The sequence below is a fragment of the Cololabis saira genome, chromosome 11 (genome assembly GCF_033807715.1).
Source record: "Cololabis saira isolate AMF1-May2022 chromosome 11, fColSai1.1, whole genome shotgun sequence".
Classification (NCBI taxonomy): domain Eukaryota; kingdom Metazoa; phylum Chordata; class Actinopteri; order Beloniformes; family Belonidae; genus Cololabis; species Cololabis saira.
Genome location: NC_084597.1, coordinates 32,613,140 through 32,631,430, shown reverse-complemented (window position 1 = coordinate 32,631,430; position 18,291 = coordinate 32,613,140). Strand labels below are relative to the sequence as shown.

The 18,291-nt window shown below is 42.5% G+C and overlaps 1 protein-coding gene across 2 annotated transcripts in view; it reads right to left on the bottom strand.

The window, feature by feature from the left end:
- plppr1 (phospholipid phosphatase related 1) overlaps positions 1–18,291 on the bottom strand; it is a 69,460-nt gene that overhangs the window by 29,978 nt on the left and 21,191 nt on the right. The window contains exon 2 of one of the 2 annotated variants that reach the window (XM_061733449.1): positions 10,154–10,263. The exons of the other annotated variant lie outside the window; for it this stretch is intronic. Within the exon in view, the coding sequence (XP_061589433.1) occupies positions 10,154–10,213 (60 nt within the window). The 5' untranslated portion in view covers positions 10,214–10,263. The remainder of the gene's footprint in view (positions 1–10,153; positions 10,264–18,291) is intronic. 2 annotated transcript variants of the gene reach the window in all.

Sequence of the window (18,291 nt, the reverse complement as noted above, 5' to 3'; positions counted from 1 at the left end):
GGGTATATAACAAAATATTGAGTTAACCTTTGTTATTCACCAAATACTTGTCCACTATAATTTGCAAATAAATTCTCTAAAAATCAGACACTGTAATTTTCTGGATTTTTCTTTTTTCATTTTGGGAGAACTTGTAGTGTCTGACTAAATACTTTTTTGCCCCACTGTATGGCATGAAGAGACACTGTTTTGGTTCAGTTTATCTTCAATATGGACTAATTCCATCACCAAACCTAAACTAAATCCATCACTTCAACCCTGCGTATCTTCTATTTTATTCTCTACATCATATTTTGAAGTCCAGACAGCCACTGAGCTCCTTCTTCTCCTGCACCATGAGACCAACCCAGAAGATTTTATATAAATCCAACACAAAGGGCCCGATTTACTAAAGGTTTGCGTGTGTAAAAACGTGTGCAAACTTGACAGCACCCGCAAACCAATGTGCGAGCTGATCTACTAACAGCGTGCAAAGAGGACTGCGTCTCTCAAATGCGCAAAATAGCACACGCAATTCATTTAGTACTTTTGACCTGATGAATAATCAATATGGGGCGTACCCGCCAGAAATCGCTAAATACTGGGAGGGGAACATGCAAATATCTCCATTTACCACGCGCAATGAGATTTACCAAGCCTGAAAGTTTTTGCGTGGATTGTGATTGCGTCTGTATTTAATACGTTCGAAAGGAAGGTGCTAATCTCCACATGCAAAAGGAGAAATATTTTATTTGAATGTTAAATCAAGTATTATTCAGCAAAAGGTTGCCACAGGAGGCACATTCATTTTTTTATTTGTGATAATAAATAAATAAATCACGTGTTTTCATGGAGAAAAAAGTGTTTCTCATTGTGCGCCTATACTTGTTCTGCAGTCATACCCTGGTGTTGTGCCGTATTCAGCACCCCTGCCGTGAAAAGCACCCCCTCGTCTAACAAAAATGATATTCTCATTCCGTGTTCTGTTCATGTTCTGTTGTCCATGTTCTGTTTAGCGTCCAGTTTTGTGTTAATGATTCATGTTTAAATGCGCTCATGGATTCGGGTAAAAAAAAAAAATCGGGTGAATGGTTATTGATGTCATTAATTAATAGACTGCTTACTGTGTTGTCTTCCATAATATTTGTAAATATATATAATATAAACTCCTAAGTATGTGTTTGTGTGATTGTGTATATATAAATATATTGAAGTGTCAGTGTGTTGTTTTTTTTCTTGGTCTACTTATCATTGAATATACGAGGGGGTGCTTTTCACGGCAGGGGTGCTGAATACAACAATTTGCCTCTTCCACTAATATCTCTAACTCGTCAAATTTCATTTTGCGCTTGCAACTATATCCTGCTTTCCATCCACTCTCCATGGCGCAAAGTTTGCGCCGCAAACCGTAAGACACGCAACACCTCATTTAAATACTGCTGTTTGCACCTGTTATCAATTGCGCACGCAATCTTAGTTGATCACCCGCAAAACACACAACAACAGCACGCGCAAACTTTTTCAGTGCACACGCAATTTAGTACTCTTTATTTAGGATCTTAGTCAATCGGGCCCAAACTCCCATATTTTCAATTCACTGTCATGTAGCGTTAGCAGACTGGAGAGAAAACAGGCATCTACGTCAGGCCTGTCAAGCTATGAAAGTGAGATTTCAACTCAAGGCAGCTTTTTTCCCCAGAAGAACATACAGTATAGAAGAATTTTACTCGATGCAGTTGAGCCCAGGGCCCAAAGAAGCAATTAGTAAATAACAGCCATTTGTTAGAGGGAAGTATTGCTAAATGAATAATGCTCATTCCTCTGATTAAAAATCTAACATCAATAAAATAACATTTTTTTTCAAATAAACATTTGATTCCCTTCAGCTGTGATGAAAAAATCTTTGCCAGTAGTCAGCGCTGAGTGATGCGTCTCCTGTCTAAACTGCATGAAATAAAACCAGCAGCTTTAATTAGGTTGGGTGGCGTTCAACAACTAAATGTATAATGTGCTTTCTCAAATATAAGCCTAATATGAGAATATTTCATGCAAAAGTCATGTTGCATCAGTGCAGTCGGGAGAAAGGCAATCAAAAAAATGAGAAGATTTTAGTTTCAGAAAGTCAGCCTGAGGAGTGATTCACATGGAGAAACAGAAATGAAGGAAATAGCTTTTTGACACATTCCCACGTTTTATTATTGATTAAATTGTTTTCTTTATCCATTTCCTGACTAGTTGAGGACTGTAGATGTTGCTTTTAGAGGCTGGAAAAGGTAATATAGCCTGTTATTTGGTCTTGTGCACAAAACCTGAAACATCTTGTTAGCCTTTTAATTAATTAATGAGTGCCTATGGCTCTGCACGTTACATAAGCTCAGCCAGGGTGTTTCCGTTGCCTCTTCAGTCTTCACAGCTTGCCTCGAGTTCTGCTTTTCATTCATTTCATATAAGCCATGTTTTTCTTCCTTCCATCTCATTTTGCTTTAGTCCTCCTCCCCATCTCATCTTTCTCTCATTCCTACTCCCAGTTTTATGCCTTTTCATGGCTTATAGCCCTTTTCCCCCTTACTGTATTTATAATGGCAACTAGAAATTGCAAAAAGCAACCTTAAAGGTAAGAAAAAGATTAGGAAAATGCAACAAGTTACAGATCTAAAGAAACAAATCACCATCGATAAGCATCTTCCCTCTCACACCCCCTCTGGCACTGAGCTACACACCCCAGTTGCTCCAATCATGTCGCTGTCTTTGGGTCACGTGACAGCAGCGTCCTTCTGCCTTGCTCTGTTCGTGACAGGCAGGATGAGTAAGAGAAAGAAAAATGGGAAAAAGAATATAGTGGAAAGAACATGTGAGGAGGAAAAGAGTGAGGGGAAGCAAAATGAAATGATAAAGTGGACAAAGAAGATTAGAAAGGGAAGGAGAGCTCCTGTGGCAGCAAGAGACAGGAGAGGAGGAGAGATTGAGCAGGTTCAGCTGTGCAGGGTGGGGCGGCAGAGAAACGACGCTATAGAGACAGAGACATCTTTAAAGAAAAAATCAAAAGCAGGGATGTGTAGAACTATGTAGGAGATCAATAAGATAGCTTTGAGAACCGAAGGAAAGGCGAGAGGCAAGGGGGGGTTGAAAGCAAAAAGATAAACATTAAAGCAAGCTTACTGCTCAGGGGGCTATTAGAGTCTCTCTGAGGAGAATTCCATCTAATGTCAATGTGTAATCTTTCTTTTTTTGTTCTCACATTGTGATGAAAAGAAAATAATAAATCAGAGAATTATAGCACAGAAAAATTCATCAAAACACGGATATACATGACGACCAATGAGTGAAACAGTTATGCAATGTTTTGCGAATCCTGTAAACCTTCATTCAGTTACATAATGTATACAAAGACAAGATATTTACTGTTCAAAATGAGAAAAATCTATTTATTTGCTAAATTTACTCATGTTGAATATGATGCCTGCAACACGTTCTAAAAAGGCTGGAGAACGTGCAGAATGTGTCTTAACATTGTATGGCTGAAATAATCACCATCATCCTTGAGAACGATGTTGCTTGGATGGCAGGTTATGTTGCTCCAAAACCTTTCAGCATTAATGATGCCTCCACATATGTACAGTAGGGACTAACACACACTCACTGATCCTGGATTTTGAACATTGCGCTGATAACAATCCGGATGGTACTTTTCCTCTCAAGTCCAGAAGAAACAATTTCCATGATTTCCAAGAAATCATCAGACCACAGAGCACTTTGCCACTGCGTCAGTCAGTCCATCTCAGATGAGCTTAAGCTCAGGGAAACCTGCGTTTTTGGGTGTGGTTGATATATGGCTTTTAAAAACTTAGATGTAGCGCCAAAATGTGCTGAAAATGATTTTGCAGTATTCCTGAGCCAACGTGGTAATATCCTTTACAAACTGATTTCAGTTATTAATGTAGCGCTGCCTGAGGGATATCAGGTCACCACTATTCAATGTTGGCTTTTCCATTCCACTTCCGTGCAGAGATTTCTCCAGATTCTCTGAATTTTTTATCATATTATGTTTTAATTGTACAGTGAGAACCATTGCTCTTAGGCTATTTGCCCATGCACTTGCCCACAACATGCTGAACCTTGGCCCGCCCTTGCTTGTAAACGACTGAGCCTTTTGGAAATCCTCCTTTAATGCCCAATCATGGCACTCGCCTGTTTCAAGTAAACTTGTTCACCTTGTTCACGTTTCCTGAGCATTCCTCAATGTCTTTTCTAGGCCCTATCCTAACATTTTTGGAACATGTTACAGGCATTGGATTCAAAATGAGTTGATATTTGCAAAAAAAAAAACAAGTTATCAGTTTGAGCATTAGATATCTTGTCTTCGTGGTTTATTCAACTGAACACTTAGCTACGGAGGGTGCGACCTATAATCTTTTACAAAGTTGGCCATGTTCTGTTTAGCTTTACTGTGCTCAAATATCACCTAGCTTTAACATTATCACAGTGATGCTCTAATTTTCCAACTGCTTCATTTTTTTGTTTATGTGTGTTTGTTTAACATACAGTACTGTGCAAAACTCTTAGGCCACTAATTTGATTATATAATTTTATCAACGTTTTGATTGGCAGGTATATCGACTGCCAAATATCTCGCCACAAACATCCAGTGTTCATGTCCACACCAGATGAGACAAGGTCTCTGCATGGAGCCTTGAAAAGGTACAGGTGGTGTCAATATCATATTTGTTCATTACCAAAAGGTTTATTTTGGATAAAAGCACAAATATACAGATGTGTTAATAAAGTAAAACCACAGATTCAGAACAAAACGTCACCACAAACAAATCTCAGAAAATTTTACTTTTTTTTCAAACAGACTGTCTAATCCAGATGTACGGAAAGAGAGATAATCAGGTTCCTTGATTTTTCTATTTGTATATTAAAAATAATTACATTTTTACAAAACAACTGTTATGACGATTGCTACTCAAAAGTCCTTCAGGGATTGCTTTACCGAGACATAGAAGTTTGGACACGTGAACTCAAATACACATGGCTGTTTATTCCAGTATAAACATGATCCAAGGAAATTGTGCATGGCTACACGGTCACAAACTGTGTGCTCATCCCAGTCTCAATCACCTGCAATCAATTACACCTGCACCCGTGAGCGCACCTAAATCACCTCTTGCACCCATACACCACCTAGCGTTCAATATGTGACAACAACGAAATAAACAACAAACTATTAATGATCAAACATATATAATGGCTGCAACAACAACTAAACTAGAGGTTCACTAAGACCTTTGGACAGCAAATACACAATGTATATTTGAGAGTAAATTTTTCAAGACCATAAACATATGCTATTAGACCGTATACTAGGGTTAGACTGTATTTTTGGAGTTTCAAAGAAAAGAGAAAAAAGGAGACCAACGCAAACCAAACACTGACCATTATAACCATGATCTGAACTCAACTGTGGACATCTCATTGGGCCACAACATAAAATAGAGCCCAAAACATGATTTTATAGAAGTAAATATTTTGTTTTAAAAACTGTCCAAAATGAAAAGGCCACCCTACAAAATTATTGCAAATGTACAATGGCTGTTGTGCAGTGTGACTTCATTTATATATGATATATTATATTAATAATAATAATAAAACTCAAAACCGAGTCAGATGACACCACCCACGACTCTTTATGTCAAACCATTCAAAAGTTATGGCAGAAAATAGGAACAATCACATATCGACCAATCAGAAGAAGGGTCGGGGCTAATTCATGCCAATTATGTTCAAGGACTCAAAACCAAGTCCGATGACACCACCCATGACTCTTTATATCAAACCATTCAAAAGTTATGGCAGAAAGTAGGAACTATCAAATTTGGACCAATCAGATGAAGGGGGGGTGCGCTTTTTGTCATCTATCGTCGCCACGGTACCGCTTTTGACTGAGAAAAGTAATGCCCATCGGCGCAGGATGGAGACGCACATTTTGATGTATAACACACCTGGGTGCACATTACGGTTTGGGCCGTATTAACTGCCGAAGGAATGGCATAAATTGCGCCAATTGCGCGTTGGGGGGGCAGCTATGGAGAAGGCTCTGTCGCCCCAGGTCCAATGCCTGGTTCTGAGTGGTGGAGACAGGAGGTTGGCATCGGTGGATTGGAGACTGCGGGAGGGAGTGTGGCAGTGGTAAGGTAGCAGGGGGCCTGGTTGTAGAAGGCTTTGTGGGTGAGGAGGAGGACTTTGAAATGGATGCGTTGAGGGACAGGGGAGTCTCTGGAGGACTGGGGTTATGTGGTCACAGGAGCGGGTGTGAGTGAGCAGGCGAGCGGCAGAGTTTTGTATATGTTGGACCTTGGAGGATGAGCCGTAGATAATGCTGTTGCAGTAGTTGAGTCTGGATGTGATGAAGGCATGGATGAGAGTTTCAGCGGCGGGGAAGGAGAGTGATGGGCGGAGGCGTGCAATGTTTTTTCAGGTGGTGGAAGGCAGTTTTCCTGATGTGGTTGACGTGATGTTCGAAGGAGAGGTTGTTGTCAAACATCCAAGGTTGCGGATGTGACTGGAGGGAGACAGAGTGGAGTTGTCAACGGTGAGACTGAAGGTGTGGGAGGTGTTGTTGAGGGATTTGGGGCCGATGATGATTATGTCTGATTTGTCACAGTTGAGTTTCAGGAAGTTTGAATGCATCCATGATTTTATTCCAATAAGACAGGTGGTCAGGGTGGATTGAGTTGCGAGTAAGTTGAAGATTCCAGATTTCAACCTTAACTTCTTGAAAAATGTGCAGTGACTAAAAATTAAAGCATGATGCGCCAACGGTTTATCAAACTCGAAAAAATGGTAGTGCATGACTTAACACCAGTGTAAGATGGTCTTCTATTGAAAAGATCTGTACACTGAGAAATATGCCTTTGCTCTGAACAAAAATATATTTTATTTAGTCCAGATTTACAGAAAAGCTTTCTTATGAGTCAAATATCTACCTTGCTGTTTGCCCCCGTTTACTTCTGTACTCATTTTGCCCATTTCCTTTCTGCGTCCTCATAAAAAATTCCTAATAATTTCAGGGATATCAGCATCTTAGCAAATTAAGTTTGTAAAGAATGAAAGAATTCCATGTATATTTTTTGATGTGCAAGAAAAACACAACATGACCATGAGGTACTAAAGGAACTAAAAGGCAGCCAAGGATGTTGCCATTCTAGACCACATTCTCAAGCACATTAATTAACCCTAAAATAACAGAGCATGTCCCGACTATATGGTTTGAACCATTCGACTGCAATTGCTCTTCACTTTACTTTCTCTTCACTAGGCTGGACATTTTTTGCTCTCCACAACCAGGCCCCCTGCTACCTCACCGACCTGCTCCACCGCTACACTCCCTCCCGCAGCCTCCGCTCCTCTGACGCCAACCTCCTGTCCCTTCCTGTCAGAACCAAGCACCGGACCTGGGGCGACAGGGCCTTCTCCATCGCTGCTCCCACCCTCTGGAACTCCCTCCCCAAAAACATCCGTGACTGTACAGACCTCCCAGTTTTCAAATCCCATCTCAAAACTCACCTTTACAGAACTGCTTTTAATGTGTGATTAATGTCCTGTCTCATGTTGTGTCCTTATGTACTGTCCTGTGTAATTGTAATTTGTATTATGTGTTTTGTTTTAATGTAAAGCGTCTTTGAGTGCCCTGAAAAGCGCTATATAAATAAAATGTATTATTATTATTATTATTATTTTTCTTTCGACTGTAACATCAGATATATAAACCCTGGAGAATTTCCAAAACCATCTCCTGGTGGTTTAATCTATAATCACAGCCCTAACGAAGCTTAAAAAAAGGTCCATTTGATTTTACCTTCCATCCGTTTTCTATACCCCCTTTATCCTTTGCAGGCTCACGGGGGTCTGCTGGAGTCTATCCCAGCTCATTACAGGCGAGAGGCCAAGGTTACACCCTGGACAAGTCACCAATCTATCGCAAGGCCACATATACAGACAGACAACAATGACAAGACACTCACACCTAATGGCAATTTTGAAACATCAATTAACAGAGTATGCATGTTTTTGGACGATGGGAGGAAGCCAGAGCACCCGGGGGGAACCCATGCAAGCACGAGGAGTACATACTACAAATATTTTAGCTAGGACAGCAATGATTAGTCAACGTTGCTGACAAAAATCGATAATAAAAATAGATCAATTAAATTATCGACTGTTGACGACAAAACAATTTTTTAAAAACCAACGGAGTGCGTCATATTCTACCTTCCCATCTCTGTTGAGTTGCACATGTGCAATAGAGTACAGCAACAGGTAAACAATATGGCGGCGGCCGATGCGGCAACCGGCAGCAATGTTCATTAAAAGATGTATTTTTAAATGACGAGTCCACCTTTAATTTTTAATTAGCACAACCTCATGCAAAATGTAAAAGTTGAGAACCAAATAAGAGCCATTTAATAATTAGGAGATTTATAATCCGGTTAGTCGACTAATCGTTTCAATAGTCGACGAGTCATTGTCATTCATGCAAGTAACTCAGGTGAAAGCTACGAACTGCGATTCAGAAGCCTAATTCAGTCAAATCAGAAGTCTAATCTAACAGTACGACGTTTATCGGTACAATGACGTCCAGAAATCTAATACAGAGACCGGCACTTATGATAACTCAGTCTTTCGATCAACCGGACATCCTGGATGATTTCAAGCAACTCAAAAAAGATCTGGACAACTGCAAAAGACAGAACGCTTTACTGAACCAACACAACGGCAGTCTGAGAAGTCGAGTTTCAGAGCTCCAGGAGGAAGTTCGGAGGCTCCAGTTGGCCGACCAACGCACGGCCTCAGAGAGACCAGATATACCCAAACTGAACAAACTGTGGGACGAACTCATGCTGCTGAAGTACGGAAAAGGACAAGAAGCCATCCAGGGAGAGATGGACCTGGAGAGGGGGACGTTGGAGAAGAAACCGCCACGGGGGCTGACGTGGCGATCGCTGCAGGAGGTGACCAAGCTGCACAACCAGAAGGAAATGTTGGAGCAGAAAGAGAGAGAGTTGAAAGATGAGCAAAGAAAAGTTGAAGACAAGAACAGAGAGCTCCAGAAAGAGAAGGAACACCTAGCAGATCAGTTGGATAAGATCCTGGAAGAGACGACAAGAGAGATTGAAGAAGTCAAACGAGAAAGTGAGAAGGAGAAGACTGACTTGGTGGATCAGAAAGAAAAACTGAAGATGGAAAAGGCAAACTTCAATAAATGAACAAAGAAATAATTTCAAGTTCAGTTGTTCTGAATACACAGAAACCTCCTTATACACACCACCAGCAACCTGAGAAGGACACAACAGAAGGACACAACATGAAAAAGAACAACAGTGGAACTCAAGTCCCTATAAACTAACATATCAACCAGCAGCGTAGCAACCTCAGCACGGGCCCCAGTGCGGTTGCACGTGCTGCACTGACTATCCCTACGCCACTGATATCAACACAAAGTAGCAAACAGCCCAGTCATTTTTCAGTCCGTTAGCTAATAAAGCTACTTTATGAGTATGACGCGCTTGTTTGACCCGCATGCTACAATTCAACAAGTATCTTTATTATTAAGTCCGTCCCAGGCACGTGTACAAGGTGGTTATGACATTGTGTGTAATGCACAGAGCAGCTTGTAGCTGTCTAATAAGACGGTGATGAAACCACACAGCCTTTAAACACCAATAGTGATAGAGGAGAAGAATACTAAGTGTCCTGAGACATCTTTTTGATTAAGGACTTTCAGCTGCCATTGTAATTAAATATGGAGACGCTGCAGAGCTTTTAGACACTCTGATCTTCACTCACTCCAACACTTGATGCTCTGGTTGGCTGTGTATAATTTACCAGGAGAGGTAATTTGCTGATGGTTAAATTACATCTCACACACAGACGTCTCTTTCTCTAATCTTATGTGGATACTTCACTGAAACAAAGCATTCTCTGGCTTCTTACTTAATCCTTCCAAAGGGACGCCACCCCAAAACTTAAAAGTGTGGGAGAACTCTCCCGGATGGAGACAGGAGATCATTTTGACTAGTAATGAGCATGCAAACTCCTCAAGTACACTCCACAGACCATTCACATATGCACGGACGTTACATTGCATATAAAATACAATCACACAGTCTCTCACCTCCACAAAAATAAAGCACGGGATGATGGAGTAGCTGCGGAGGGTGTTGTTGGACGCCATCTTGTCTCCTGTCTGGAGACTTGTGCTCTCACGGTTCACAGCAGCTCACTCTGCAAAGATACAGAAATATTGTAAAATTTTAGTACCTGATCCCCACGGATATGCATTTGTGTCTCATCTATGTATTAGAGAGAGGAGCAGTAGTCTAGTGGCTACAGAGGTGGACTTGGGTCTGGAGGTTCAAGCCCCGAAATGGCAACCAAGATGAACCACCTTTGGCCCCTGAGCAAGGCCTTAACCATAATTGCTCCCCGGGTGAAATGGTGTGTTTGTTCTCCCGTATGTAAGTCGATTTGGAAAAAAGCGTCTGCTAAATGACAATAGTAGTCGTAGTAGTAGTAGTAGTAGAAACTAGAGGGCTGCATTGGGATTGGGTCCTGCAGGACCCAACGCAAATCTTTGAACTTTGCTGCGGGCGGGAATGGGCGGCTAAAAAAAACACTGCGGGATTGGGATGTAGTCTAGCAACAAGATGGAAATCAATGTGGTGGAAAATAACCTCAAACAAGGTCTTTATAAAACAAAGACAAAGCAAGGCAAGTCAGATATTTGGAGAAACTGCGTTTAGTGTCTGTGGTCGCATGTTGGAAGAGAGACGCATTGGATTGGGACCGCAGTCAGACAGCAACATTCTCCTCCTACACAGAAATGTAATGGCCAAGTGATTCTTTTTTTTATATAATTCATAACTTTGTTTATTTTATGTTATGTATTAGTGTTATTTGAACCACTCACAGCCTGTTGTTGCTATTTGTTAATTAGGCTAGGTCCTAGAGAGCAGTGATGATGCCTTGCGAGTGTTATTGAATGTTCTCATTCTTATTAGGGCCCGAGCACTTAAAGTGCGAAGGCCCTATTGTATCTGTAGGAATTTTTCTTTCTTTTTTATTTTTCCGACAAAAGAAGGGCCTTTTTGCCCCCCTAAACGTGCCCCAAAAGTCACCAAATTTTGCACGTAAGCCAGGCCTGGCGAAAAATTTGATATTTAATGGTTTGCATTCATGGGCGTGGCAAAATGGCTTAACAGCGCCCCCTAGAAAACTTGCCTCAAGCCCCACAATACGGTTTGACGTACATGCACGAAAATCGGTAAACACCTGTATCATGTCGCAACTTAAAGAAAAGTCTCTTGGCGCCATGGCCGAAACCGAACAGGAAGTCGGCCATTTTGAATTAATCGTGTAATTTTGGCGCAATTTATGCCATTCCTTCGGCAGTTAATGCGGCCCGAACCGTAACGTGCACCCAGGTGTGTTATACATCAAAATGTGCGTCTCCATCCTGCGACGACGCGCATTACTTTTGTTCCGATTTTCTGCAATAACTTTTGAATGGTTTGACATAAAGACTCGGGGGTGGCGTCATCGGACCCAGTTTTGACTCCTTCACCTTAATTGGTGCAAACTAGCCCCACCCCTTCATCTGATTGGTCAATATATGATAGCTCCTACTTTCTGCCATAACTTTTGAATGGTTTGATATAAAGAGTCGTGGCTGGTGTCATCCGCTAAATGTCCAGGCCTGAAGAATCTACATGCAAGTCATACAAGCGCTTCCACTGCAGCACGCCTGAACGTGCACAAGGGTGCGAAGGCCCGTTCATCACTGTTTGCAGTTTATTTATTTTATTTTTTTCAAACAGAATACCTGCAACATCTGGCTAATACTTTTAAAACAGCTGTTTTTCATGCTGTTTATTATATTGGATATTTTGCAAAGCAGTATATTTGTATGTTCAATTTGCAAAGTTTTTGATAAAACTAAGTCATATTTAAATGTATTGTGTTGTGTTGTTTGTCTGTGTTATCACTATCGTGTTTCTTATTCAGGTCTCTCTTAGAAAAGACACCGTAACCTCAATTACATAATTGATGCGTGCGCGAAAGGCAAAATATCTTGTGCGATGATGACAATGATGGATTTGCATCTAACTTTCGGTTAGGTGCCTATGAACTGTCAATTATCCATCAATCTCCACAATTATCATGTTAACATTAAATCAGAGAGATCTGTCTAGGACAACATTTCTTTCGCGGGACAGGAGAAGACACAAAATCAATGCATCTCTATTATTGTGCGGGCATAAATTCTCAGAGTTTTTCAGATGCGGGCGGGAGTGAAACACACACATTGCGGGTGCGGGAGGTAATGGTCAGAAATTCAGCGGGAGCAGGATGAAGAACAACTCCCCTCTGAGAGCAGCTAACTTGTTAATGAATAAGATGACCAGCATAAAATACTAGAAAAAAAAATGTTATTTCATTTTCTGATTTAAAAAAAGTGAGATTGTAAATCACTTACTTTTAACACTGTTAAATATCTGACTATACAATCAAGATGTGTCTCAGTTTCACTGGCCGGAGATTGGAGTAGGAAGGTTTAAAATATGTTTGAGGACAAACCTAAATATCAGCACCTGCGGTAGAAACTTTAAGCTTATTGGCATTAATCAAAGCGCTGACCATCTGCCAATATTCAACTGTAATAAATTTGTTATGGGGCTGTAATAGCCCTTAATTCCCCATTAGAGAATACAATTCCTAATTTGAACTTCTTCTGCTTACTGAGCAGTCCTGAATAATGAAGGCAATGAGCATGAAGGAGTGTAGGGAGGTTTGTTGGAGGTTTGTTCATGATGTGAGCTGTTAGTGATTTTAGAAAAACAGCCTAGGGGTGTCAAATTAGCGCATTATTTGTGATTCATTAATTACAGGCATATTTAGCCCGTTATTTTTTTTAATCGTTTAATCTATCTTTTAATCTCTAACTTAAATTTTTCTGTTTGCTGTTTGCCAGTTGCCTTTATTATGAAATAGGGGTGGAAAACAATGATCAGTCACACCTTGAAGTGGACATTGATCGGCTGTCACTCTGTTTGGGCTTGTTTAGCAAATGCTGGTAGACTCCCATTGTAGCTGGACAGGTATGGGGGGGCGGTGAGTAGCGGAGAAGAGAAGTGAACATGGAGGACCATGTGAAAGTAGTCAGTCCAGTGAATAGGGAATTTACGTTCTTAAAACGCCCCGACGGCACCTTTGATAAAGGGAGAGTGATATCTTTTCTTTGTGGAAAGAACTTTGCTTACCACAGAAACAGCTGAAGTTTAGCCACATAAACGCAAAGCATCCAGTCGCGAGTGCAGCCACAGCTAACGTTAGCAGCAACGATGTTATCTATTTATCGAGCCCCAGCAAGGCTCTTCGCCAAACTAGACTGGAGGAGAGCACCCTGCGCATGCACACGTCTCCAACTGAGAGGCTGGCCAATGTTCTTGTCAAGTGGATATAAATAGCTAGGACTGCATCTGTTCAAGTCTGTTAAAAAAATTAAAAAACAACTTTATAAAGCCACTTTTTTTGTTGTTATATATCAATGTTTTCATCTGCCACAATAATGTAATGAATTCAAAGGAAAACACCTCAAATTGAGGGCTTTTCCCAGCAATTTTTAGGTGTGATTAAAAAAGCGATTAATTAGACTAATTCATTATAGATATTAATGAATAAATGATTGCATTTATTTGCTTTCCTAAAGTCACTGCCAGCTGGAAAAACACACAACCTTGCCCCTTTTCTTTGGGGTGGTTTAGTGTTCATTCACTGAGCAGATCCGATTTGCATATAATTGTGACATCACAGACCCAGATTAGAGTAGCTTCATCAAGCCTTTCCACCTTTATTTTCACTCATCTTTACATCATGTTGGAGGATGGGGTGGAGTTAGTCTTTGACCCCACCCTCTAATATCAGTATCCATGAACACAGGTGTACAAACATGATAAAAAAATGATATTTTGTACTGCATCTCTGCTGTATTTTAATCAAAGCATGTATCATTAAGGAAATTGTGTCAACAACAACGTTGTCCAATTTTGCATGAAAAGAAAGAGTTGTTTGGTCACTTCACATCATCTGGGTTCAAACCTGCTTCTTTTTTTTAAAAAACCACTGGTAACATTTTTGCGCATCGCCATTGACCTAGTGATGCACACTCAACCTAATCAGAAAACAAAAAACAAAATAATCTAGCACTAGCATGGCAGCACCTGTGTCCAACTGGACTCTCAGCAGTCTGACCAGCACGTATGTATCCATGCTGGACCTTCCTATGTGATTTCTTGCTTATGTTGTTCTCTCAGATGTAAGTCGCTTTGGATAAAAGCGTCTGATAAATGACAGTAGTAGCAATAGTAGTAGTAGTAGTAGTAGTAGTAGTAGTAGTAGTAGTAGTAGTAGTAGTAGTAGTAGTAGCGTGTCCCATTTCCTGTCCAATATCATGCTCCAGAACCCTAGTAAAACGTTACTGTTTAAAGCTGGTAAGCTACTCAGAGGATAGCCATTTAAACCCCTCCCCTCTACAAACCTATGTGTGTGTCATTGTTGTTGCAGATCCACTGCTTTGTGAAAACAAATACTGAAGACCTTTTTTTTCCTGCTTTTGTCTGGTAAATTTAAGGCCCAAAAATAAGAGGATTTCCTGAACATCAAGCAAAGATTTCTGCAGCAAAAAAATTTTACTCAAATATCTGTACAGAATCATTACTTATCACAGTCATCCACCACGGCCGTTACATAAAGCTTTGTCAGGAGTTCAAGTTTGCTTTAAAGGGAACCCTGGCTATTGTACATGTAGGTCTTAAAAGATAAATGTTGGTATCAATTATAACAATGTGATATAAAAAACCTTTTTGATGTCTTCGTTTTTATAAAATTTGAAAATATAATTTAACTCGTAGGTCGCCATTGTTGTTTACACCGCAATGCATTCTGGGTAGTGACGTCAGACGGTGGCACCTGCTAGCCCCCGTACACTGTTTTGACACCCAGAAACAGATGAAAACACAGCTAAACAGGTGACGGCGCACCAGAAACACAGATGAAAATGCAGCTAAAAACATTAAGGTGACGGCGCACCTACAAAAAAGTAAAAAAAAAAAAAAAAAAGTACAGCACCATAAAGCATGAGCTATAAAAACACCATAAAACTCAGATAGACTAACCGACCACACGTTTCAACTACTAGCAGATAGCCGATGCTACAATAAAAACCCCAGCCAGATCTGGCGTCATTAAATTAAATAAAGATGTTCTTGTCTATTTGACGCGAAGTCTGCGCCTCCCGTTTCGTCAAAGTCCCGGGCCAGTCCCCTCAGCGTCTGGTCTGTCATCAAACGGTGGACCCTGCACCGAGGCCGGTTTTAGGGTCAAAAAGGGTTTAGGGTTTTACGGTTTCAAACGTGCGTCCTGCCCACCGGCGTCTCCATCCCGGCGAGAGCAGAGAATGGATGGCGGTGCGCTGCAGGCTCTAGAGCCACGGCTACGCCGTAGCCTACGCCGTAGCCTAATCCACTGGTAAGATGCGCACGACTTTGATCATTTTTGCAGATCTCCCGTGCATCACAGCACACGAGAACTTTGATCCAGTTTGCCTGAACCGAGACGTCTTATGGGCTCCCTTGTCAGCCTCCACGGCCGGGAGAGTGCTGCTCATCTATGTTTTAGATACCTGTCCCAGTTAAACTAACGGGGCTTATCTTCCCAGAGCCACCGCTCTACGTCATCGCCCCCAGAATGCATTGCGCAGGTAGAACATGGCGCCTCCCGCAGGTCAAAATATGTGATAAACATTGTAGATTTTTAAAGCAATTAGATTATTTTATGTGTTTCTAACAACATATTTTAGTATAAGAGAACAATTGTGGCTAATTAGGGACTACAAGTCTTAATAACGAGGGTTCCTTTTAAATAAAACTTGGTAGTCAGTAACAGGAACAACTGTTAGCAACTTATTTATCTTAATTGGAACATATAGATTTAAAATTAATACAAAAGCACTTTTAAACATTAAACATCATATTTGTTTAAAGGAGCATGAGGCTCCTTTAAAGAAATGAGACTCTCTAGCACCACGACGGCCGTTGGGGGTACTGCAGCCAACAGCGATGCCGGCACAGGAGAACAGGGAGAACGCACATGCAGTGTCATGTGACGTCACATCCGCAGGACAGCGCGGGAAATTCGGGACCCGAATTGCAGCACATTTTGCAGCACACAGCCTGTTCAAGGCGAAGGAGAGATACACTAGAGGGCTCATTCTTTTGGGTTTGGAACGCTTCATCTGACATTATTACTAGAAAACTTAAAGGTGACCTATTATGGCATTTAATGTATATTTTAAACAGGCCTTGAATGTCTTAAAAACAATCTAAAGCTTGTTTTTTCTACATAAATCATAAATCCAGCCTGTGGGCCCTGTCATTAGTTTTACCGCTTCTAACCTCTTTTTCTGCGCCTCATTTTTAGGGAAGGGGGGGGTATGATAATGAGGCTCTGCGCTGATTGGCTCCCTGAATGACGTGTAGCAGGGGAGGAGGATAAACCTGCTCCGCCAGAGCAGCCTGAGCCTGTAAATTATCACAACACTGAATTTTCACAAATGGAAACTTTATTGTTAAAAAAATAAAATATGAGTTGTATATAAATAACATTTATGCACTATTTAAGCCGGATCTACCCGGCGGATGCTGAACGCTGGCCCCGGAGCCACGCCGGGCGCCCGGGAGCAGCGCTGCTGGAGCAGCGCGCATCACTGCGGCTTTAACGGGGGAATCTGACCGGTTCCGACCGGCCGGGACCGCAGGAACCGGCCTGGACTGGTAGCAGGGACTCCCGGGGACCGACCAGCGGAATTTCAGCCGGATCTGCCCAGCGGGTTCTGCGCGACGGGCGCTGCAACCGCACGGCGGACGCACAGATCGGCTCCGGAGCGCATCCGCGGCGCATCGCCCGTTACCGGGGATCAAACCGACAGATTTGCCTGAATATCTCGGAGGGTGAAGCTGGTCCAGCCTGGGACAGATCCCCAAGGACCCAGCTCCCAAACCACCCGGGAACCTGGATGATTCAACCCGGATCCGCTCCGCCGCGGCGCCGCGTCCGACTGGCTGAAGGAAGCGCCGCTGGTAGCAGGGACTCCCGGGGACTGACCAGCGGAATTTCAGCCGGATCTGCCCAGCGGGTTCTGCGCGACGGGCGCTGCAACCGCACGGCGGACGCACAGATCGGCTCCGGAGCGCATCCGCGGCGCATCGCCCGTTACCGGGGATCAAACCGACAGATTTGCCTGAATATCTCGGAGGGTGAAGCTGGTCCAGCCTGGGACAGATCCCCAAGGACCCAGCTCCCAAACCACCCGGGAACCTGGATGATTCAACCCGGATCCGCTCCGCCGCGGCGCCGCGTCCGACTGGCTGAAGGAAGCGCCGCTGGTAGCAGGGACTCCCGGGGACTGACCAGCGGAATTTCAGCCGGATCTGCCCAGCGGGTTCTGCGCGACGGGCGCTGCAACCGCACGGCGGACGCACAGATCGGCTCCGGAGCGCATCCGCGGCGCATCGCCCGTTACCGGGGATCAAACCGACAGATTTGCCTGAATATCTCGGAGGGTGAAGCTGGTCCAGCCTGGGACAGATCCCCAAGGACCCAGCTCCCAAACCACCCGGGAACCTGGATGATTCAACCCGGATCCGCTCCGCCGCGGCGCCGCGTCCGACTGGCTGAAGGAAGCGCCGCTCCACCCGGGGAGAGAGCTGGTTGTGGCCGTGGTTTCAGCAGCGGAGGCTGAACCTATGGAAATCTGCTCCTGTCGTTACGTAACGACAGGAGCAGATTCTAATCGGCTCAAAAAAAACCACGTGACACTGGGGGACTCTGTCCGGCGGGGGTCAGAGAGCTTGCAGAAATTCATGGTATTTTGTCTCCCCTGTGCTGGCAGGGTGAGGGGAGACCACTTTATATATGTTAAAACAAGAAAAACGTGTTTTTCATAATAGGTCCCCTTTAAAACGTATACGAATTCTTTTCATAAATCCTGCCTCAATCCTGCCTCAAGCTCCTTTAAGTGTTCAACAATTATTAGATTAATATATGAATAAGTGCATCCTTATACTAAACTAGTCAACATTGAACAATTTCTCTTATGCAAAATATGGACCTGATACTCCATGCAGTTCATAGAGTGGTAAATTGAGGTTTATATGATGTCACCTAAAGAAACAACATTATCTTAACAGACTATTT